The sequence below is a fragment of the Drosophila navojoa genome, chromosome 5, assembly GCF_054131105.1.
Source record: "Drosophila navojoa isolate 15081-1374.11 chromosome 5, UAZ_NAV_1.0, whole genome shotgun sequence".
NCBI lineage: Eukaryota > Metazoa > Arthropoda > Insecta > Diptera > Drosophilidae > Drosophila > Drosophila navojoa.
Window position 1 is genome coordinate 10707064 of NC_142893.1, and position 25076 is coordinate 10732139.

Consider the following 25076-nt stretch of genomic DNA (forward strand, 5'->3'; position numbering starts at 1 on the left):
TGCTTTGTAGCGTTACGTTTTCTGTATAATTCAAGTGAAATCTAATCAAGAAACAGCTCTATTCGATGGAAATTTGAACTTCCTCACTGAGCACGTTAGCTTTGTGTTCATTATTCACTTTCGATTTAATTCACAAAACAAATTTCAGCTTGATTCGTTTTATAGCGTTTGCTCAGCATGAATTTCAAATTAATAAAATTTAATTTGTGCTCTGATAAGTTAGCTGGAAAGCCCATGCTAAGGTGCAGCTGTACCTAATTATAATCTATTTTTAAGTCGAACTATAAGAACTGCTCTAGATGATATGGAATTGTAGAATAATCTGCACTAAATTGTCAAATTTAATTTAAGAGCGAAATTTGCAAAATAATATATGACATATATATCTATGACTCTCATATGCATATCTATAGGCATACGTAGGTATATATATACATAGGTATATATATAGCTATACACATCATTGATTCATCTACTAAAAAGCTGACACCTTGACAAAGTTTCTTAACCCTAATGGAAGCAATTGAGAACCTCTATTTAAACAGACATTAATAAGCATTTCGATGCTGGCTGTACATCTAAATAGAATAGCTATTATAAAGTAGTCACATATCATCTTCAGAAAACAATAACGAATTGATTTATGGCAAAGCCTAAACCAAATCGAATCCGAATTCAATTCCAAGCCCATCAAACCCTTCCTCAAAAGGCAAGAAATATTCACAATGTATGTATTTGTTTTTTTAAGTGCCTAATTAAAATAATAGCGTAATTTATTGTACACATTAGAGTCATATACATTATACAGATATAGATACGATACACACACATATACACATACAACATATGTGACACAGATATATATATATATATATATATATTATATTATATTATTTTATATTATATTATATTATATTATTTGTAGATATATCATATATTATATTTTTGTTGTAGTTCGTTTGTAACGCATCGGAATTTTTGCCAGTCCATTCAAATTTTGTTTGTTAATTGTCTAATCAAGCACATTTATATGAGGAACGAAACTTGAGAGAACATTAATGAATATCTATAGATATACATATATATGTATAGATATTGATATATAGATTTTGTGAATCTTGTTTCGTTAATTGATTTTATATTTGTGACTTTCATTTGGTCATGCATAATTTTGTTTTTGTTTTTTTTTATGACATAGAATTTGGGTTTGTTTTTGAGACTTAAAATGATCACGACCGTTGCTTGACAGACCATATATACGTATATATATATATAGTTAATACACTTGAAAGTTTTTATAACGATTACATAAGTACTTACAACGAGGACCTATCATACATACAATATACAGTATAAGTACATACACATAAGTCTTCCCAGCTCCATTTGTTCTAGACTAAACGCACTCGGAGAGATTTTGCCTGTGAGTTCCCTAGCTAAAAGAAAATTCCATTTTAAGACTAATGCGCCGACTAAGGCCCCTTACAAAACAATATATTGAAGAAGATCAGCGCGCGGTGAGGCCTCTTCAATATCTGCCATTGGGCGGATTCTCCTTGTTCTGCTTCTTGTTCATGTCCACTTGGGCGGTGGCCAGATAATTGGAGCCCTCCAAGTGCAGTGTGCTCTGCCTGTGCGAATTGCGAATCAGGCAGAAGGTGGAGAGCAGCAGCAGCACCAGGCCCAGGGTGCACAGGCCCACGATGAGAACGACGCGAATTTTGGGCGGAACATTCTCGGCGAAGCGCATCATGTCCGTGACCTCGTTGGGCAGCGATTCGATGCCCTCCTCAAACCATAAAATGGGGAAGATAATGTCCGGGAAGTTGGCCACCTGCTTGATGTCGAACACCTGGCTGACGGCCAAGTTGATCTGGATGCGAGCGCTCACACGCAGAGTGGTGCCCGTTGTCTGGAGAAGAAGAGGAAGAAATAGTCGTATTAAGGATCAGCTAGTGGAGCGCAAATTCCATATACTTACGGGCTGCACATCGAAGTAGAACTGATGCTTCTCCTTCATGGGCGGCGAAATGCCTTCGACCTGAGTGCGCAGACTCTCGTCGGCCAAGTAGAAATGCGGGAAGCTCAACATAATGGGCGAGTCTGCAGAAGAGAAGATCGGCTATAGAAATGTGGAGATCTAGTGGACTTGGCTAGTTGGCTTACCGTATTGACACAGCGACACATTGAAGAGGCCATTGGGCGAGCAGGAGGGCTTGCCCGCTGGACAATAGCACATGTTATCCGGATGGCTTTCCACATCGGCGAATACCCATTCGGGCGGTGTGAAACGATAGGCGGGCACATCGTTGGGCGTGTCCACCTCACGCTCAAAGACCAATGGCAGCAGACGACAGAGGTCCTTGTCGTATACCTCGAGCACACGTTCCTTGCTAATGTGCGGCGGAAAGATGGAGCCATCGGTGCCATCCAGACGATTGCAATTGTCCGTGGTCCAGTGCGGCAAATGTGTTTTTCCATTGAACTTGTCAATGATGCCGTATTGCTTGATGTTCTCGGTGCCGGTGTAGACAGTGATGCGATCCGATGAGGTGCCGTTCTTGCCATAGAGCAGACCGAACTCCTCGTAGGGCAGCTTTTGCTCCTTGGGCACGACATCCTTGGCCAGCTTGAGCAGAGGATCCTCATAGCCCCAGAGCAGCTGACCCACAGAGACTTGCACGAACGGCTTGATCTTCAATATATCCATGATGCTGGCCATGGCCAAGCGCAGGAATCTAAAAGAGATCAAAGCAATCCACTTAGAAGTGACATGGAAATGGAGTATTCGAGTTGCTCTCTTACCTGGCGGCATGCTTGCTCTGTGAGGTGGCACTCAACATGGGTATGTTGGGCACAATGACCACGTCGTCTTCGGGACCAGCCGACAGATCTTCACGGAACTTGTAGATCTTGCGCAGATTGTAGCTCAGCGTGCCATTGTCATTCTCCACAATGTTCACCTTTTCCCATGTCTCGCTGCAAAATTGCAAAATCAAATCATTAACATTTCAAGTGGGAGAGACAGAGAGAGAGAGAGTGGGAGATCTTGAACTTACGTGTAAACATAGGGTCCCACTTCATCGACAATGGCCTTGGAGCCGTTGCTTAGGAAATCATCCGCATTAGTCACGTTGTACACATACAAGCTGATGCGCGGCTCAACGGGAGGCTTGGCCCACCAGCCAAAGGTCTTGGAGCCGGGTCGCAGCGCAATCATGCGATCAACTATCGCATTGATTAGCACCGAAAATTCACAGGCAACCAAAACTCCGCCAATTAGTAAAAGGACGGCGATTACAATTGTAATCCCTGAGAGATAGAAATAGAGTAGAGAGAGAGAAAACGAAATTTCATTTAATAACGAACGATTCGTTTGACTGATCCCCTATGCCATATGCTCTGAGCAATGATTCATCTCAGCTCGCTTTATGCACTCAGTGCACGTACATCATTTTTCACCTCCCAAGCTGAACCCAAAGAGCTAATAAAGGCGTCGCCGCCTGATTTGTGTTAAATGATACGAGTTCAAATCTTACAGATGCGTTGCACACACCAGATGAATCATAGAAGTAATATGTGCATACTTTTATATATTCATAAATATTATATGGATAACAGTAGAATAGATCATTTATATTGCCATAAATGTTTATCCTAATGAGAACTAATGCATTTGTGTTCTTTTTTTTTGAGGTGCGAATGCTTACAGTAAGCAATTTCAACAAATTAGTTTAACAAATCCAAATTATTGAACTACATACATATATTTAGCTGATAATTCAGTGACTCTAAAACTTAAATCAAAGACTCTAAAACTTTTACTACTTTTAAAACTGGGATCTCAACTTTTACTTAATGAACGATATATATATTTAAATTTATTCTAAAACCGGAATATCATGGGGGAATTTTTAGAAGTTTCCTATACAATGAATATGAAATGTATATAATTAAAGACATTTATATGTATCTAAAATATGATAATAATAGTAAGAAGAAAAATATTCTTTTCTCGCATGATGCTCTATACTTTGATCTGTCTTTTGGGTGCCAACTCTCTCAGCTATAGTTTTCTGATAAGCCGTATTTAGCATAAAACCGAGTTCGAATTATTAATCTCATTTTGTTTTGTTGCATTAGGTTGCCTTGGCTAGCTTTTCTAGACGTTTCAGTCATTCCGCTTTGCAGACTCTTTCATAGTTATTCAACTGGAAAGGTAAAATTTAGCTGTTGACCTTCGCCCCTTTGGCTCGATCCAAAATTACATATGCAAGTCAAGTCAAGCTAGGATCAGCAAGGTGAATCAGTGTCGCGCCGCTCTCCAGACGAAGTGATATAATTGGCTCTTTTCGGAAATATCTCGAATTTAGTGTGAAGTGTGCATATGTCTTACATTGATCAACACCTTCAATGGGTTTCTCCAATACCTAATCTATTTCATTAATAAATATCAGAGTCTAGCGTTAATTCACATTGATTAGCTAAAACTTGATGCCCATATTTATATAATAGATCGATAATCGATAGATTGTAAATTCAACCAAAGTTCATAGACTCATCTCTGAGTCGAAAATCCATTCGTTCCGTTATTTTTAGCACATTTCGTTTGCTTTGTGGCTAGTTGATCTGGCGACCTTATAGCATTGTTCGTTCGCCAGTTAATTAATGCAAGTTATACGAACGAAACGTAGCTGCAATTAGCTATTAATCATCCGATTGAATAATTGTATAAATTAATGGACTCCAATGAACGTCGGCTAGTTTTTCCAGAAAGTCGACTTATCAATGCATTTATTAATGCCCAACTAACTAACCGCGTATTATACCAGTTATGATAGCCAGCCATTGAGTCGTAAGCTCCACTTGTTTGCCCTCACGTCAGCTTGCAATGCGAAGCGCAATTATTTATTATCCTCGCCATTGAAACTCTACTCAAGTATTATTGTGTGTAAACAAATCGAATGCATATACATATGTATATATATGTATGTATGTATGTGTGTATATATTTATTTATTTACATAACTTTAGAACGCAAAAATCAAATTATTTCGGCTGATTCATCAAGAATGTGTGAGGTTTGTTGATGCCAGGTAAACATTGACTTGGCTGACTGAATGTCTGAATAACTGTCTATGCGCTATGTGTGTAAAAGACCTTGACAATGTCAAGAAAGCGCCGCATAGACATCTTCATATATATATACATATACATATATATATAAAATCTGGTATCTGCCCCATCAATTAGAATTCAAAATTGAAATACCTGTAAAACCAGTCATAGCGAAACAGTCAAGAAAACATTAAAGGCATGTGTCTGTCGCCCAGCAAGCTATTCAGTTGGTAATGATTGAGTTCGATTTCAATGCAATACGGAAATAATACACCTATTCAGTAATACAATACCAGCTCTTGCTCGAATGTAACTGAAAACCTTTATGCAGCAAAGGTTTATTGAGGCTCAAGCTACTTGGAAATATTTAAGGTGCATTTTCTGGAAATTTATAAAGCTTTCTTTTGTAGTGCTTATGGTGGTTACACCCACTCTTAGTTACATTTGAGTTATGGAGCTCTAAAATCTAATACTATCTGCCAACATTCTTAAGAAATCAGTAATCTTAATCCATAAAAGCTTAAGAGATTTTTTCTTTTGGATTCTGCACAAATTTTAAATATTATGGACAAAATTTCAACTATCTGGCAACACTGTTGATATTCCATACCTTCCAAAAATTCCCAAATTAATTACATTTAGCCTTAGTACGCGTGCAGTTTCCATACTTAGAACGTAATTTTCAGCCAAATTGAAAATTTCAATTATACAGCAACACTTGGACCATTTTATTAGCTTATTATAGACTGCTGTACATCTATTTCCGCCTAATTGGCTGCTTACGTATTTAATTTACCATCAAGTTTACTTTCAATCAAGAGCCTATTTAGCTGTTACAAATCTTTTAATCACTGCTCTCTTAATTAACTGCGTCTAATTCATTCGCTTTGTCAGCCTTGTCAGAAAACTGTGACGAGCTGCTCGGACTGTATAATTGTAATTGATTTAAATTAAAGACGGAAATAGCCAACACTTTTATATAACTTATAATTTGGTTGAGTAATGTGTTTAGCCACTCAGGTAAAGCCCTAAACTTTGAAACTATTCACTTGAAAGAACCACTGAAATATCTCAAAAAGATTCCATAAAGTTGAAAGCCATTAACATTATATTAGATTAGCACTAATGGAATTTAAATGCTAATAAACTAAGAACAGTTTGTAAAAAAAGAAGAAAAACTTGTACTAAAGTAAATGTGGTATAGCCAACAAAAACTAATGGAATTTTCTAGCCAATAAATATGACTTGACAGAGAAGTATTCTAAAATGCAGATTGAACCAAGAATCACATACACCTGCATCTAATTTATCCCTAGTTTAAAATGTATGCTAAGCGCTTTTTTAGCAATCTGGCAACATTGACCTTATTATGTTAGCTGCGGCTGATTAATTTTCCCAGGCAACAAATACACGTAAACCTTGCAATTTGCATTTAGAACGCTCTTCACTCTTACATCTAGAAATCATATCCGACCTGTGAATGCTCTACTTACACCATTTGCGCAGATATGTGCTGGAGAGTTTGGTACAAAGTTTGTGTTTGGGTCCGTTCATATTGTGATCGTTGTGCGGATGTTAGAGTGTGAAACGCCTTCTGGTGCAGAACTATAAATAGCAGAACAGAAATAATTATAATAAACTACGATAAAGATGCAAATCTGGTTTTAAATTAAGGCCGAGAATCGTTAACTTGGCTAGTTAATGAAAGCCGAGCTAGGAATGCATAAGTTGATTGCCGGGCAAAGTTTCAGAACTTTGTTGATAATAAAAAATAATAAAATAAAATGATCATTATGACGATCATGATGAGCGAGATGATGATAATTATTGTTATTATTGTTTAGATGTCTTGGGTTCTCTACATACGATCCGTGTATATATTAGCCACGCTCAAGTCTAAAGTGTAGCAGTCAAGTTTAACTCGTTCGGAGAGGGCCGAGCTCTGAACCTCAAACTCAGACACGTTTCAGGGCAAACTGGCCTTGTCCGTTGTGTTGTATTGTTTATGTTTTATTTTCTGTTTTCTGATTTTTTCTTTACAATTTTATTTCTATATTTTTCCATTGGTTAATTTATCAGACAACGTTTTTGAATACTCTCTTTGGCATTTCGTGTGTTATACAATCTTTTAGTTTTGGCTTTTGTTTTTCAGAACGTTGTCAAGTCAGCAATTGTTTTCTAGAGTTCTCTAGAGCTAGTTTAAAGATTTCGTAAATCTTTTTTAATGGGCTGTTCGACTTTGTTTTCGCTTTTGTTGTTGACAATAGGCATCGACATGATTGGGTCCATGAATAGAGCCCGCCCAAGTAAGCCTCAACTCCAGCAGAAGCAGTCAGGCAATTAAACAAAAGACAAAGAAATCGTTTTTTGCCAAAACGCTGAACGTCTTAATAGCCATGCGTATAGACGCATAAACGCATATTTACAGAAAAAAAAACTAGGTAGAGCTCTGCAAATGCTCAACTATGCAATACCTAGTATAAAACCTTTCATGGACTTCGGAGTATGTTTAACAGTCTACTATTCACATTAAACAGTATTGGGGAAGTAACGCTAGTATGTATATACGTCTATAGTTTACTATTTTTATAGTTCTTCAGTTTATGGCAGTTTATGATGGTGAAGACTATTAGAAAACAATTAGAGATATATACTAAACTAGACATATATACGGAAATATATTTATTATGATTATTATTATAAAGTTAATGATGAACTCATCGTTAATAAAAAATACTAATGTTCATTAGTAAGTTTTAGCATAATTATCATTATCAACATCATTATCATTAAAAAATTATCATTACATTCTTAATGATTATAATATCACCATCATGTTTGCTGCTATTATTATTATCGTTATCATTATAATACGAGTATAAACAATACTATAAAATATTAACTAAAAAAATCATATGCCCTTTACTTATTCAAAAAAAAGTATCGCAAAGTAAAGTAAAGAATAAAAAATAAATAAAAAAACTAAAGTAAAATATAAATTAAAAAAAAAGTAAAACTAAAGTAATGAATAAAATATAAATAAAAAAAAACTATTATTTTTATATATCTATTTAATTGATTAATAATATATTTTAAATTAAATAAAAATATATAAAATAAATATAAATATATATGTATATATATTTTTAAAAATAAATAAATAAATACATACATATATATATTATAAGGTAATAAAAATGAATGCCAAATTTAATTGTTTACAATTTTAAAATAATAACATGATAAATCATCTCTTATAAATATACAAATACAAGTAAATATATGTACATAGTATACAAAATAATAAAATAATAAAAAAAAAAGTAAAACGTAGCGCCCTCACTGTGTCCGCCTTGCACCAGGTCAGGGATGAGACTGACCAGGCACTTGTTCAGGCGCGCCCTTTATAGCTGCCGACATTGCACTCAACGTGGATCGAACAGCTCTTGAGACCTTTTCAAGGTTCCTTTTACGCTCACTGCAGAAGAGCGATTCTGTAGGGAATTCTCCCTACCAAGCAGAAGGTCGATCGACTCTTGTGCTTTCCTCTTATAGACAACTCAGCTACACAGAAACAGCATACTCTCTTTGTGTGTGCCGAGAACAGGGTATTGAAATGCTGTTGCCAATACGCTGAGCATCTTAATAGCCAGGCTTGTCTTGGCATATACGCATATTATTAAGAGAGTGTGTATGAAAATACAAAAATTGTATTTTTAATTTTGGCAAACACCTTGACCGAGGCCAGGGCCTCAATATTGCGGTTGCCCCTATTGTAGTTGTTGCGGTCGTTGTTGTTGTTGTTGCTGGCCATAATTTCTATAAAGCGTTGCCTGTTTGCTTCCAAACCGCTTGATTATTGACAATTGCAGGCACAGGCAGGCATCATAAAATATTTAAAAACAAATCTGACTCTGATGAATACATTTATTAACCAAGCCATTTGCAAGCGCCGCACGAAACAATAGACAATCCAAACAACGACAACGACAACGAAAACTTTTTTAATTGTCAGTGCGTCAATTTTCGTTGTCGTCTTATCTAGTTGTTAACAATACAGATCTTTTCACTGAGCGGAATGCAGTTGAGGTTCTTATAAGCCAGCGTCAAGGTGGCGTCTATATAGGCTGGCAACGCATCTCAGATACCTGACTATATCTGTATTATTATTTTTTTTTTGCAACAGTATCTCTTTCTATGGCCAGCTTATGGTCAACAGCAACGTCAATTGGCATTTGGCTTATGGGCACGTTTCAGTTGCGCTTTGCAGCAAGAAGCAGAAGAAGTTGAAGAGAGAAAAACGCATATCTGCGTGTCGGCCAGATTGTGTCTGTGTTTATTTGCAGTTAAACAGCACTTGACCATGTCACGGAAATGCTCGACCAACTAAGCCACAAGTTAATACTGTTTTTTGCCTTGACTGCACTCTTTTTGTATTTGGATCTGATATACCCCGTACTTGATAGATGGCTAAGATAACTGAGTGGATTTTGTAGCATACAAGTTAAGATCTTCTTTGGCTATGGAACTGAGAGTGCGAGTTAAGTAGTTTGGTACAGGGTTAAGTGAAGAAGTCCATAGGGCATCACACTGTCTACTATTCCAAGATAAATAAGAAGAATAAATATAAATATTCTCTTTTATTCAGTCTACTACAGGGTATTCTTGCAGTCTAATACAGAAAATCGATTAAAGTCTGAGAGTTGGTTCTAAGAGCGCTACACCAAAGGTAAAGGCTGTACGATCAAGTGCGGCAAAGGATATTCTCTCTTTCTATTCTCTTAGAAGGACTCTCTTTTAGTCAAATTTAGTAGATCTGATAACTTTAAAACGCCAACCATATCTAATACTGGGTATTTGGCAAATCATTAAAATCTGTTTGCAGAGCTTGTCCACAGTTTGTACTTTGCCCCGAACACACACACGCTTACACATACAAAGATGATGTTGGCTTGTATATTGAACGGCGCTTAGTGTGCGCTGAAGGTCGTACCGCTATTAGTTATAATAGCAACAACAACAACAACATCAGCAGCAGCAACAACAATCGAAAATGATCGGCTCAGGTACGAATAAATTGCGCCAAACAGTTATTGACGCCAGAGAGCCAAATACTTGGACCACGTTCAGATGGGTTTTGTCGCATGACATGCGTATTGAATAGTAATTAACTAATATAATTATTATTATTTTGTGCGCTTTTCGGGCGACATTCAGCCGATGAACAATTGACCATTGAGCCATAAATCAGGCAACAAATTGTTTTGGCCACTGAATGCCAAAATGGCTCTGCCCACAATTTGTGCTTTTTTTTCTTCTTTCTGATTTGTTGTTGCTTTTTGTACGTTTGGCAAGTTCAATGAATGCCAATTACAGTGAGAGAAACGATCGTATATCAAGTATGATTTGTGTTATTTTTAGCCGTTTCGATTAGAAATTGCCAGCGAAATAATATTGTCCAAACAGTCATAAACAGCTGATATTATATATGTAGCTCAAGTTGATATTACTGACAACTGGGAAACAGATGTATGTATATACATACATATATATGTATATACTTATGGAAATGCCTTAAAGTTGCAGTTGTCGTGCGCTGACGTTCAGCAATAACAGCTGTTGCTTTATCACAAATGGGAAATCGGAGAAAATCACAAGGGAGTGTATGTAACTTACACTCAGATTTTCTTTGTAGTATGCATTGCTTACTATTTTAATAAACAAAAGAATGTATTGCTAATCAGAATGATCTTTCTAATCAGAAATAAATAAGAAATGATGTATAGCAATCAGCTTTTGTCTGTCCACCACACTTGCTTTCGTTTATTTATTCTTTAGTTATGAAAAATAAGAAATAAGTGAAGAAGAAATAAGAAGTGAGTATTGCTAGCAGCTAGACGATGGCATGCTATATAAGTTTAAAGTTAAAGTAATACAATTATCTATATAGTGGTATGAGTAGCGACAAACTAAGTAAATAAGATATGAATGCTAGCAATAGCCAGTTGTTGTCTATTTATATATATATACATAAAGGCAATCATTATTCTTTTAATGAATAGCAGAAAGTGACAAGATTAATTATATGAATTAGAAATCAGGTAGCACAATTTATATATAGCATTTTGCTTTTGTCTGCCAGCTCAATAAACAGGCTTCTCTCCTTTGACAAAGGCAAGAGAGCTTTGCAATCAAATGAAATTCTTAGCGCTTAGCTTTTGTTTGTGACCCTTTATTCTTCATTTAAATATCTAATGCAATTCTAGTTTTATTTGCAGTCTCTTAGAGCTGCGCCTTAAGCTAGGCAATATTCTATATTAAGAAATATTTCAACTAAAATCTATTATTAATCGGCTATATACCTATAGTTAAATTATCAACAACATATGATATCAGCTAAAAATAATATTTTAAAATATTTATTTCTGTTTTTTTTTTATACTCCAAGTGTAATTGTTTGTGATTAGCTTGCTGCTTTTTTTTCTAATTAACAACTGTTGGGCGTTTAACGTGAAATCGCGTTTTTTTTTTTGCTATTTAGCAGAACTCCATGCCATTCCACTCCACTCCACTTCAATAGAAACTTACTTTCTAAACGAAGGTGCTGAGTGGGCAACTGAGAGTGCTGCTGGCTGGGAGCTGAGAATCGCGAAGAGCGCTTTCAATGCCAGCAGCAAGTTGCAAGCCAAAGCCGCTGCGAGATGCCGCATAATTTCACTGCGTTTAAAATGTTGCACAAACACAGAAACAGCAAAAGCAACAGCAACAGCAACAACAGCAACTGTAGCAGTAGCAGTAGCTACTTAGTGTAAACAATTACCCTGACCCAATTTTATGTAGTTGCTTTAGCCGTCGGTTGTTGTTATTGTTGTTGCTGTCGGTGACTTTGGCCGGGCCAAAAAGTGAGCGACGTAGCTGTTGACAATATTTTGTTATATTTAAAGTTTATTTTTTGGCTCTCGACTATTGTTTTTGTTGCATTTGATAATATGTGTACAATAAAGTGATTTAAAATTGTTGCTTTTTGTAGTTGCTTAGCTAGACAATGGCGTGTCTCAGTGACAACGCCAGTTCGTTCCATCTTGGTAGTAGGTCAGTTTTCTGTTATTGCCGCAACGTGTTATTCAAGAAAGAGCGAGCGGGAGAGAGAGTGATACTGAGATAGCAACTATTACAGACAAAGCGCGACAATTGTCGCAGAGCACGCAATTTTTATAAAATGAATCATTTTAACGGTGTCTGCAAATTAACGCAAAGGGCGTTTACTTAGCCGGATAAAGTTAAGTGGCACACAAACACCCACCACAGCGTGCCTTTCGCTCTCTGTCGGATAAAACGGATATTTCTATATAAATAGCTTTAGCGGCACTTGTTGCGCACGCAACGAAGATATGCATGTGTATTTGTAAAGCTGCGTGTGCCAAAGGGCTTTTACTTAGCCGGATAATAATGCAAATAGCAGACACGCGGTCTCCCTCTCTCTTTCTCTCGCTCTCTCTGTCTGTCTCACCCGCTCTCTTTTTGATAAAACGGATATTTGGATAAATGGTTGTTGGTTATGTGGTCAGCGTCTTGCATTTATTTATTTATATATTTGTGCGCGCTTCACTTTGATTTTGATGTTTAGCTTTTATTTCGTTTTGAGTGGCTGCTTCTTCGTGGCGTCAACAGCGAAATTTCACTTTTTCCACATAAGTAATCATAAAAACTATGCACGTACACACACACACAAGATGCAAGAGTGTGCCTGTGTGTGTGTGTGCGTTTTTGTGTATGTTACATAGCTACACATGTATCTTAATGATTTTCCGCTTTGCCTGCGCCGCTCTTAAAGCCAATAAGCATGTTCATTCGGTTTCATTTGGCTGGGCCTACTGGCAAGGTCTTGCGACATGATAACTTAAGCGATATATATATTAATATATATATTTGTATATCTACACACATATGTATGTAATCGAATTTGTATTAAATATGTATCGATGTGGCATATTATCGTGGCCTGTCTGCAACTTTTACTGCGGCAGAGCTCTGGAATGCGACTACTGTGCGCAGTGGACAAGTGTAAGTACACTTGTTGCCTGTTTCGATTTTGTGAAAGACACACGAGCTAACAACAACAACAACAGTAAAGGCAATAGCAAAAGCAACAACTGCCACAACCGCAGCAATAGCAGCCACAATATTGGCTTGCCAGGCAACCGCAGGCATTTCAAAATAGTAAAATTAACACAACGACAAACACACGTACGGACACTCACACATACACTCACATATATACTAATGCACACCGTCTAAAAGTGTGCACGAGTCGGCTTTAACAGTGTAATTGGTATGCAGTCAAGATTCTTGGCTTAAAATGATTTTTTTTTTTATTGTTTAACGCACCCGGCAACGTCGAAAGAGAAACGACTTGAACGCCAGCAAAGCCGCTGAATAACTGAAGACTTGAAATGCGCGCACAACGAAAGATGTTTAGGCAGCGGGCGCACAGTCGCAAAAGCTCAAGCTTAGCTTGAATTGCGACAAAAAACCAGATAAACAGGTAACAAACGCAAACGGTCAGCGACGTCGCGACGCCGCAACATCGTCGGCGTCAAAGGCGAGAGTAAGCTTCAGTGCGCAGCGCTCACTGTTCGCCGCTCACTCAGCTCAGTAGCTGCTGCGCTGCTCACTCAGCTTTGCGCTCAGAGCGCCGAGTGCAGCGTAAAAGCTTTTTAGTGCTCGCGCCGCCTTGCAAATGCAATTGATAAAAAGCTCTATTGAATGGCGTTGTCATGCATGATTATTGCTGCTGCTGCCGCTGTGCTGCGCTGCTGGCGCGCTGCTTTTGCTATTTGTGTTATGTGCGGGCTGATAAAAACAAGTTTGTTGCTTGCATTGAAGTCTTTCGTTTCGTATCGTTTCATTTTATGCTGTCGCTGCCAAAACGTGCAACGACAACAAACATATCTTTGATTTCCACATACACGCAAATCATTATATGCCCAAAAAACGAGTAAATGACTAACAATTTGTCGTCTCGCTTTGCGAAACATAACAATTTTAAGAATGTATAACAACAAAAATGTTGTTGTTGCTATTACTGTTGATGTTGACGTTGTTGTTGTTGTGCTGTCTGGTGTTTGGTGTCCAACTTGACACAACCCTCGCCATTGCGCAAAGTTGCATTAAGATGTGGCCGCTTATTGTGGCAATTCTTGTTATTCTGGCCAGTTGCAACATACATACATACATATATCTACGCCAGAATTGTTTATCTTCGTATTTACTTAACATAGAAAACTATGACAAGAAAAAACCAAATGTAAATTTGCTGTGGGCATAACACACACAGAGTCAGCTGGAAAAACAAAAATAATAATGAAAAAAAAAAACCGAGAAAAACTTGTTGCATTTGCATTGCAGTTGGACTGGAAATATACATATATTGAATAGGAAATAGTAAAGTGAGTAGACTTCACTTATGGCTTAGAAGTGTTTGCCTAAGTGGGAAATATTCGCCTCAACTCATGTGCTTAGCCAGAATCGGGTCTGTAAGTGTTTTTCCAATGCAATTTCTTGTTTATACAGTAACTTCGTTGAAAACTTTTAGGGGGGAATACGTCAGTTAAGCATTGCTACAGTTTCGACAAGGTTAATTTGGCTGACCTTGAACTACATCGATGACACCCCACACAGACAGGCAAACACACATACATACGCACACGCACAAGCCATTGCAGTTAATAGGCCTATTCAAGCCACAAACTCTAAACGAATTACAACTTTGTATGCCAATAAGGCTAACCGGCTTGCATGCGACCTTTCTGTTTATGTAAAATGACATACGGACTGGCATATTTGTTGTTTCTTTTTTTTTTTAACGATCTCATAAATATTAAATCACAAAACATGAAACATGAGGTATGAATAGACAAACGTAAACGCCCTGAAATGGCACGGATAAACGAGGCTGACAGAAGCTTAAGCCAGAATTCATATCTAACATACATTTACCATGAGCCGAACCTTAAACTTATGCTATTTGCTAAGAAATAAGCAAACCTTCAAAATTTTATGGGTTTTATAACAAAGCAAAATTATAGAGAGACAGAGATTGAATGAGAGTGAGGATAGGATTGGTAGCAGTAAGCGAGAGTGAATCTGGAGAGACAGAGAAAGAGAAAATCGCAGATATAAAGATTTCTGAATCGGTATTCTAACAGCTTGATAGTACATACATATATGCAATACTGAATAAACATATAGAGGAGATATAGGCACAACAACAAATCATTTCGAATAGATCGCACTTAAGCTTACATTTGTTGAGAGCAGTTCAGATGTAATGAGATAAGTTAGCGTGCTATCAATTGGACCTACGTAAGGTCTCCGCCCTTCTGTCCGCCAACCACTAAAATACAATTACTGTCGCATTTTTCTTACTTACGGAGACAAATATTGCAAAAAAGACCCATTATGAATCATGCCAATGTGTGTAACCAGAATTTTGAATTTCAAATTCAATTTGAATAGGTGGGGAATGCGAAATCCAATCAAAAAGAGACAACAAATAGTTGGAAATTGTTTTTTATGTAAACTTTTGAAACTATTTTTGGCACTTGAACCCGGGCTATCTGTTTAAAATTATACATATGTATATTATTTAGTATCGACTATATATACTATCTATATATTATAGCACCATTCGCAGTAGAAAATAAATTAAAGTGCCTTCGACTTGGGATTGATAAGAGTGAGACATATAGGAAATGAATGCATTGGCTAGCGATAAAGCCGAATAATGCCAATGTGTCTGCCTTTTGACGTAGGACCCCACTGCTCTGATAACAGCCAAAAGCCCCAATACGACTCAGACAGCATTAGCTAACTCTGAACGACACTTAAGCTGTCTGAGCTAAGGCTTCATAATTGCATTTTATTTGCCAACTCGAACTCACTTCCTTCCACCAGTTATGCATGTATGTATGTATAATAAATATATATTTAAGCAGGTTATGTTCGCAGCGACAGATCTGTGAAGGCTGCCTATTGAAAAGCTATTAAGCGCACGAAAACATTTCTACTATATTGAAGTATATATTCATCTGTGCTCGGTCGTCAGCTTAATCATTCCAGTGATGTGGACAAAGTTCAAAGAGGCTATCATTTGTTTGGATGATTTTGTTATTCGATGGGTGGCAAATAAGTAAGTAAGAAGCCTGCCAGCAATTGCTGGCATTCCAATACCCTGTAAAAGTGAAGAACCCTAAACGAAGCGCTGAAGGTTAAAGTACATTAAAATGAGAACTCCACAAAGAGAGTGGGGAGAGAGAGAGAGCGAGAGACAAAGAGAGAAAGATAAAGATAAGCTGAAGGTCAGTGAGAATAAAAGACAAAGAGTAAACCATACAATGAGATATGAGAGAAGGAACCTGCGGAAAAAGAGAAAGAGGGAGTGAGAGGGAAAGAGAGAGAGAGAGAGAGAGAGAGAGAGAGAGAGTAAAAGAAAAAGTGGGAGACATAAGACATAAATGAAGAGAGAAATGAAGGCAGATATATAAATCAACAAACAAATGTAAAATTAATCACAGATATTAAGAAAGAAAGAGAGTTCATATGATAAGTCCAACGTTATCAGTCAAGCTGAACAGGTGTTTGCCCAAGGCCTTCAAGTGTAAAAGGAAAACAGGGTATAAAAACAAAGAGAAAGAGAGTGCTGTGATCCAATCATCAACTGATCAACTGTTAACTAAGTTTTCAAATCTTAATTTAATATCTGCTACCAAAACCCTTACGGGCGGAAATCAACAAGAGCAAGCGCTTTTATACCTCGTCAACGCATTGTATAGGGTATGATGATTGACAGCGCAAATAGCACGCTTAGCAAGCATCGCTGACTACGCAGGAGGTAAAAGTCGGGTTTGGAGGGGTGAAATAAATACATGTATGTAAATACTGGTATTATAGCTGCGAGATTATTGTAAAGTAAACTCTTGACTAAACTGATAAATGCAGAATACACTTGAATAGAGTTCAATAACTCGACTCGTACGTTTATCAGCTATTTACAGCTATATATTAAGTACATGCGAATTAATCTTTACAAATACATAGGTATGTACATACATATGTGTATCTCTTGTGCCTTGGGTAGTGTGAACACGTTTAGTGCGTGTGGAATCAGGTAAAACGTTAATCTAAATATATACATATACCTCTCATTATATACATACATACATATGTATTTATCTGTGAAAACACGTATGAGTCTATCATATAATAAGGAAGCTGAAAAACAAAGAGTGCGTGAATGAGAGGTATTGCTTTATTTTTGTCAAGTGTACTGCACCTTTTAAGACATATGTATGTACAAAGAGAAATTCTGTCATTTCTCGACACTGAGAAACTGCTAATTGATAGAGAAAACAAACGCGAGACTTTTGTTGTTACAGAGCACTTATCTAGCTGGTAGATGAAGAGCGGGGGGTTGGGGGTGAAGCAGCAACTGAGACGCAATTTCACTTTTAATAAGACTTATCTGCTTTTATTTTTATAGCGCTAATTAGATTAGGTGAATGTCATTGCTATAAATAAATCCCAGTTCAATTATAAGAGTCAACCAGTTGTTAAGCCTTAAAACACAATTGCGCAACTCCTAATGCAGCGTATAAGTCAAAATATAAGAGCAAATCATGTATAATAGTATGCAAACATGTCGCCTACGCAGCATATAAGACGAAATTGTATAAGAGTGAGTTAACATACAAATAGCTAAAATTACACATTGATAACAATTATACATACCAACACCATGATGTCGCTCGTACAAAGATCAACTCCCTTCAGCTGCTTGAGAGTGAGAGAGAGAGAGAGCATGGCAGCGAGGAGAGGAGAGCGTATGGCTCTTTCCAGCTGCTGCAGCAATAAGCCTTGAAGCTTTCCAAAGCTTCACGCACAACGCAATTTGTTTCAGTGCACATCTTCGACTTCGACCGCTGCTATGGAAATGGAGCACACGCTAAAAGATAATAACGAAACAATCATTGAACAACAAGCCGAGCGCCGTTTACCGAACGCCAAAGACGACGAGTGCCGAACGGTGAAGTGTATCATGTCTAAGCAGCAATGCTGGGGATGCTATGCGCATACCTATAAACAAACAAACATACATACATACATACATACACACATATGTACATGTGTATATACAACGAAAGATACTCGCTGTGTCGATTCTTTGTCTTTCGGTGATTAAATTTGCACTTTGTGTCCGTCGTATGCATGCGTATGCTAATGTGCGATTGCTACGTCAGAAAGAAGTGATCCCGATACGTAAACAAGAACATCGTCTGCTGCAGAGACAGAGGACAAACAGTCAACAATCAGTAATCATAGCTGCCAGCTGCGAACAGCGCGCTGCTCTTCCCGCTGTAAATGTCTTCGCTCGCTTATCAACACTCGCTCACAGTCGAATGCAGCGACGCAACGAAAGCAGCAGCAGCAACGGCGCAGGCAGCGAATAGAGGACAGCAGCAGGCCAGGCCAAGCCAGTGAATGCGTTGCGCGCGTCGTAGTTATAACTTGTTTCGTGGGCAGGGCGCAACTCGCTGTGTGTTCGCCGTGTGTAACGGTACACCCCGAATTCAAAATAACAAACATAGCAACAGCAGCCGAAGCAGTGGCAAAGGTTCCGGCATCAACGACGCAAACAATAATAACAACAACAAAACGAATCTAATCTTACGACGCAATTTTAATATTGATAGTGCGTGAAGTCGCCCTGCTAATCCGTTCAATGTGAAACGTGCAACGGAAAGGGTCTGACATTATTGTGTTGCCTCAATAATTCGCATTGCCAGGTTGGCAGACGAGTTGCCAATTAATTGCTGCTCACCTGTAGCTAATGGAAAAGTGAGTGCAATGAGAGAAATCTGAAACAAAGGCAATATCCCCAATGGCAGCAACAACAACAACAAAAGAAACTGCAGCGAATTTGTAACAAGTCATACGGAAAACCAGCTTGCCATATGAAAAGGAAAAAACAAAAACAACAATAATAATAATAAAAATAAGAGCAGCAAAAACAACAGCAACCGATCGGCAGTCAGAACGAAATAGCGACAAAACAAAGAATAAAGTGGGTAACAAAGAACGCAAAACACAAGACAACACTCAGCCAGTAAAGACTGGAACGTCAGAAACAAGAACAGCAACAACAAAATTACAACAACAACCAGTATCATTCAATCAGATTTCGACAGCAACAAGAGAGTAGCTAGCTCTGCCTAGGCGTAGTGTGTCGCTGAACCGAATTGAAATACACAACACTCAGCACAATAGCAACAGCAGTAATACGAATAATAACAAGCTTTTAAAATTTTTGACTTCATATTTTGTGCGCACTCAGCGCAAACAGCGACAAATTATTAATTAAAACGCCAAATGTTTGGCAGGCGTCTTGGAAAGTGCATGTCTAAGCAAGAGCGCATACATACGGAGCACCATTTGCAGTGAGTGCAAGCGAGAAGCAACGCCAGACGAGAGAGTAACGTTGAGTGAGAACAAGCGCGAGTGCAATTCCTGTGTGAGTTTGAGTGCGCGTGTCTCGTTTCCAATTTGTTGCGATCAGCTGGCTGCTCATACGTGTTCCTGTCCGCGTTTCATGTGAACATTTTTCAAGTGCACACCAACAACAGTAGCTGCGTATTAGAGCTCTTGCGCATCGCTATTATTTATGCCGGCACTTGCTCTCCGCACAGGTGGACGCATCTTCCGTGGCCGTGCCATTGTGTTATCAGTCAATGGCACTGAGTGAAAGACGCTGCAGCGTCAATTAAATTTCATAGCAGTGAGTTGAATAGCAGAAGCAACAACACAACAATAACAATAACAACAGCGCCAGTGCAACTTTCAAAGCTTTTAAACGCCCGCACAACGTCCAGCCACATGTACGTATATTGTCTGTATGTATGTACGCATGTATGTATGTATCTATGTCTGTTTGTGCTTGTGTGTGAATACTTATCAGCGACCGAGTGAGCAGAAATTAAATATATAAAAAAAGAACATATTTCGAGCTACTTCCAAATACTTGCCACATGCAGTTGTATTTATAAATACATGAGTGTGCGCGTGTGTGTGTGTGTATGTGAACTTGACTGCAAGTATGTAAATCGTTTGAGAGTCCATCAACTTTTGATACAGCTCAGTTCATTTGTTCTGATAACCGCTACCTTTCATAGTTTTTTATTATTGGAAATTTTTCAATTCAAATTGGCAATTATGACAAACAGCAGCGCAATTCTTATCAGAGTGTTGTTGACCCCTTTTCCAGCTGACATTAACGCAGAGCTAGCAATAATGAATATATAGACAGACATATATATGTATATAACTTATATATTTAATAGAATTTTTTTGCTGATTAATTATATACATATATGTATATAATAAATCAGCAGAAAGTTCTATCAAAGATTAGAAATTTCTTACATATATTATAGCTCATCGTTTCGTTTGCCCAAATCGGCATATTTAAATACTCTGATACTCTAAAGTTATTATCGACTAAAACTGCAACCACAAGAGCACTTAAAATTGTTGTTTATAAGAACTTTCCTGTACCTACCTAACTTACATTAGGGCATTAGCTTATCACTCACTCAAGTATTTTGAATTGTTTGCAATGTATTTCATTCATTTATATATAGAAACTAGAATAGTTTTTTGTTTTTGTTGTTTTTTTAGATAAGAACTACTAGAAATTCTGACTTTTTATAGATTTCGTGCGATTGTTATCGTTTTCTTCGGTCTATCATTATTATTGTCCAAATCTTATTGCCATTATAATCATTACTATTCCTATGAGAATTATCCGAATACAAAGTATTATAAAAGATCTTAACACTCTTATATGCTAATCCCATATACAACATATATACACACATACACATATGTATATAGGCATAGGTATATCTATATATTCATAGTTACTATGCTTAAGCCCCTAAAATAAGACGTACCCCAACAAGTTCGCAATTTGGAGCATAATAAGGTATATACATACATACATATACATATATGTATGCTGATATGTCCATATTTGTGTCTATAGATTCGCTTTAATATACTCGTTGAATATACTCTGTATGAATTGTGTTTGTAGCCTTCTCGCATTTACTAAGCACTGATAAGCCCTGTGCCATTCTATATAGACCGATTAGTATATTATATGTATATGTATATATATAGAATTGTTATTGTACTTTGATTTGAGAGTAGCACGCGTAGCTTGTGAAAAAACCAAAACCGAGATTAGTTAGTACACACGGTGTTCAACGATCGGCTGGTTAAGAGCTGCGACTCAAGCGCTAGATCATTTCGGAATTGAATTATACATATAAATATATATAGTACATACATATATACAATCTATATAGAGCACAGGTACCTGAGTCAGGTTAAGTTATGAATGGGCAAACCATTTCTATACGCGAAACATGCAGTTGCAAGTTTGTGTTCGTTGGTTCAATGACCAGAGCGAAATACTAAGGCCCTAATGGAATGGCGAGTGATAAGGCAATGTGGCATATAACACGTGTCGCCATAGATCATTTAGGGTTATATATAACATGCATAACGCGAGACGTGGCTCTGTGCTAAGACAACTTATAAACCAAATAATAAATAATGCTAATAGCAATGCATAATGCATAATAATCATTATATATTTTACAGCAAATACTCCAGACATCATGTCGCATGCTACGCTGCACCATGATGTGGCACAGCCAACGCTGCCTGCCTCAGAGGATCTCACAGTACAAGCAAACAAATCGAAGACCAACACCTTGAACTCCCTACGCAATGGCAATGCCTCGAACTACTCAAGTCCCGGGCCCGAGAAGCTGACGGTGCTGGACATGATACTGGAATCGTTGGCCCTGCGCAATCTGACGTCCAAGGATATGGGCACACTGATAAGTAAGTCCATGCCACAAGTATTTATACCAGTGTAATCGCCCTCGAATTAACCCAATTTTATTGCGACCTTTTTACATACAGTGCTGGGCTCCATGTTTTTGCTGTTTGTGATAAGCGTGACCGGGTTCTTTGTGATGTGGTTTACCGAATACTACAATAATACAATGCTCGAGGTAAAACCAGTTAAAGATTATTTATTTGCTCTCTATATTCGCTTCCCTCTACATTCATTTATTCTCTCTTTACCAGCTCTAATTGCAAATATACCTATTATATACCTATATATATCCGATCACTTGTTTCTTTCACAGAATTTAATCCTCGCTGAGAACTCGGATACAGCGAACAGTTGGCTCTCGCCGGATCCCAAGTATGATACTCTACTCAAGGCGCACATCTTCAACTATACGAACATTGAGGACTATCTGGCTGGGCGAGCGGACAAGATACACGTCGAGGATCTGGGCCCGCTCACCTATCAGGAGCATACGATCAAGGATCAGGTGTCCTTCAATAAGAATCATACGGTTACATTTCGGGTAAGCCTCTCACAACATTCCAGTTCGTAAACAAATATATGAATTGGTACATCTGCTTGCAGGATAAAAAATCGTATAAGTTTCTGCCGGAAAAGTCGACGGTGCGGGAAGATGATGTGATCCTGGTGCCCAATGTGCCGCTGCTGTCGGCGGCGGTGCATGTGAAGCGAATGGCCGCAATCAAGCGCCTCTTTGTGACCGGCACCATCAAGCTCTTTGAGGAGCCGCTGTTCAAGCGACTCACTGCCTACGAGTATCTGTGGGGCTATCGGGACAAGATAATCAGTCTGGAATCTCTGGGCGGCGGCAAGACGCACTTCGGTCTGCTGAGAACTGTGAGAACTAAAAACAACTTTGACTCGACTTAAACCACAACAGCTAATCCCTGATCTCTGATCTCCATTTGCAGCGCAACGGTACGAGCGTGGACTCGGTGCAGCTGAACACGGGCGAGGACGACATCTCCAAGTTTAGCATCATCACCCAGTTCAATGGCAAGCCCCAGTTGGATTTCTGGCAGGGCGACGAGTGCAATCGCATCGATGGCAGCGAGCCGTCCATGTTCTCGCCCACCATGCTGCAGACTCGCAGCACGGTCAATGTCTTCCTGCAGGTACTGTGCCGTAAGGTGCCGCTACGCTTCGAGAAGGAGGAGACCATCTACAATGACATTGATGTGCTGCGCTATCGTACGCCCTTGGACGTCTTTGCCCATCCTTCCGAGAATCCGGCCAACGAATGTTATTGCCGCAATACTGATCTCTGTCTGCCGAGTGGCGTAATCAATGCGACCAGGTGCTACGATGATTCACCAATTTTCCCATCGTTTCCGCATTTCTTCACCGGCGATCCGATACTGTACAAGGATTTTGAGGGCATCAATCCAGATGCCGAACTGCATCAGACTTATGCCGATATACATCCGCGCTTTGGCTTCCCTATTAGCGGCGCCTCCCGCATCCAGATCAACATCATGCTGGACAAGACGCCACTGCTGCGCAGTAAGTTAAATGGCATTCGCTTAAAGATTCCAAACATCAACATCCTCATCTTTCAGATCAAGCCTGGCGCATGCAAAATGCCACCATCTTGCCCCTGATCTGGATTGAAATAACCGCTGGCGACTTCAATGAAGATGTCCTGCACACGCTCTATGTGAGCACCTTTGGCCTGGACGCCATCCAGCTGGCGCTCAAGTACGGCACCCTGTTGGTCTCCGTGACCAGCTTCAGCCTGATTGTGGCAAGCGTTTACTATCTGAACAGCAAGCGTGAGGAGCAGCAGCAGCTGGAGAAGAGCAAATCCTCTGCAGAGCTGGAAGCCCTTGCTGGTCCAAGTTCAAGCAATGGTGGCATTGTTGTTGTCCAGGTCCTGCCACATGGCGTCAGTCTGGCGCATCGCGCCAATTCGTAGTGCCATTAGCAACTAGTTAGGGGAGGGATTTGTGGGCGGGGCAGCACAAATGGGTTTTGTGCATGGGTAAGAGAGAGAGAGAGCCCTCTTGCGCTGGAGTGCCTTATCAATCAAGAGATTTTCGAATTTGTCACGACTTAGGATACGATAGCAGTAGAAGTAGTTAACAAATTGTATATATGTATCATATGTATAAAGAAATGAAACAAATGTATAATAAATAGTAAGTATATAAAGCAATAAAAGTTATATAATTGATTATATATCAATAAATAACACCATTGTCCATCAAGTTTCCTTCCTCGCCGCTAAGATTCAAGTTCAAAATTCAACTGCCCTAAGGTTTGGCGGTAAAATAACAGTTACTGTTGTTTAACAGCGTACTTAACAGCGACTATGTTAGCTTGCTTTGCACTGTTCGCATACTGTTCATAAACATTTTCAGCCCTGCTGCTGATTTCTGTTCGCCTGGTACTTCAGAAAACCTTCATACGAAAACTCTGCACTAAAACGGCTTTACCGGCAGCCCCGAAACGGTATGCAACAATTTTTCGCAGTGCAATTCGACTGTTGGTACTTGAATTGATTACAAGCAAATTACATCAAATGAAAAGAAACATGATTTCATTATTTTTTATTTAATTTAAAATTTTTTTTTATTTAATTTAATTTAAAAAATAAACCGTTCTTTGCTCTTTATTCCTCACAAACTCTGTTGAAAATCCCTACACGACCTTCTTGACTTTGCTCACTGACAAGAGCTGGTTGATATGCATGACTTTCGAGAAATTGTGCCCATGTATGGCCACACTGCAAGAGTACTGCCAGCACAACTCACTTTTGACCCGCGCAAATTCAAACAGACATTTGAACCATTTATAATTGTTATAGCAAATATTTATTGTTTCTAAACAAAACGAAATTCGTATATTAGTTGCTTGTTCAACATTTGATTGTTTTATAAACCTTTAGTTATTAAATGCATGTGTATTGTATATGTATATTGCATGTTGAAGGGGGGTTTAAGTGGGGAAGGAA

General features: G+C 38.4%; 3 protein-coding genes across 10 annotated transcripts in view; 2 read left to right on the forward strand and 1 right to left on the reverse strand.

Annotated features, from left to right (window-relative positions):
- The window catches only part of LOC108654736 (uncharacterized), a 111975-nt gene that overhangs the window by 34427 nt on the left and 52472 nt on the right, over window positions 1-25076 (forward strand). The gene's annotated exons all lie outside the window — the stretch shown is intronic.
- Window positions 1009-15746, reverse strand: emp (epithelial membrane protein). 3 transcript variants are annotated; one of them, XM_018103957.3, is made up of 7 exons: window positions 13507-13732; window positions 6612-6723; window positions 3060-3312; window positions 2806-2979; window positions 2167-2738; window positions 1982-2103; window positions 1009-1912 (listed from the first exon to the last, which is right to left on the reverse strand). In XM_018103957.3, the coding sequence occupies exons 2-7, from the start codon at window positions 6670-6672 to the stop codon at window positions 1529-1531; spliced, it is 1566 nt and encodes a 521-aa protein (XP_017959446.1). In that variant the 5' UTR covers window positions 6673-6723; window positions 13507-13732; the 3' UTR covers window positions 1009-1528. The 3 variants fall into 3 exon arrangements, with proteins under 3 accessions (XP_017959446.1, XP_089118726.1, XP_030240621.1); XM_089262600.1 differs by having other exon boundaries at window positions 13392-13564; XM_030384761.2 differs by lacking the exons at window positions 6612-6723; window positions 13507-13732 and adding an exon at window positions 15551-15746.
- On the forward strand, window positions 18400-24314 carry LOC108653458 (lysosome membrane protein 2). Of its 4 annotated transcripts, none has more exons than XM_089262597.1 (7): window positions 18400-20064; window positions 21848-22086; window positions 22168-22259; window positions 22398-22625; window positions 22688-22960; window positions 23035-23626; window positions 23683-24314. In XM_089262597.1, the coding sequence occupies exons 2-7, from the start codon at window positions 21858-21860 to the stop codon at window positions 24036-24038; spliced, it is 1770 nt and encodes a 589-aa protein (XP_089118723.1). In that variant the 5' UTR covers window positions 18400-20064; window positions 21848-21857; the 3' UTR covers window positions 24039-24314. The 4 variants fall into 4 exon arrangements, with proteins under 4 accessions (XP_089118723.1, XP_017959444.1, XP_089118725.1 ...); XM_018103955.3 differs by having other exon boundaries at window positions 18401-20051; window positions 21841-22086; XM_089262599.1 differs by having other exon boundaries at window positions 18401-19951; window positions 21841-22086.

Bases quoted from the DNA above. Each gene is read 5' to 3' on its own strand.
- emp (XM_018103957.3), bottom strand. From the start codon at position 6,672: ATGAACGGACCCAAACACAAACTTTGTACCAAACTCTCCAGCACATAT. The intron at 2,104-2,166 runs GTAAGCCAACTA...TCTCTTCTGCAG, and splicing joins TGTGTCGCTGTGTCAATACG to ACTCGCCCATTATGTTGAGC. The intron at 1,913-1,981 runs GTAAGTATATGG...CTTCTTCTCCAG, and splicing joins TCTACTTCGATGTGCAGCCC to ACAACGGGCACCACTCTGCG.
- LOC108653458 (XM_089262597.1), top strand. From the start codon at position 21,858: ATGTCGCATGCTACGCTGCACCATGATGTGGCACAGCCAACGCTGCCT. The intron at 22,087-22,167 runs GTAAGTCCATGC...TTTTACATACAG, and splicing joins GGATATGGGCACACTGATAA to TGCTGGGCTCCATGTTTTTG. The intron at 23,627-23,682 runs GTAAGTTAAATG...CTCATCTTTCAG, and splicing joins CAAGACGCCACTGCTGCGCA to ATCAAGCCTGGCGCATGCAA.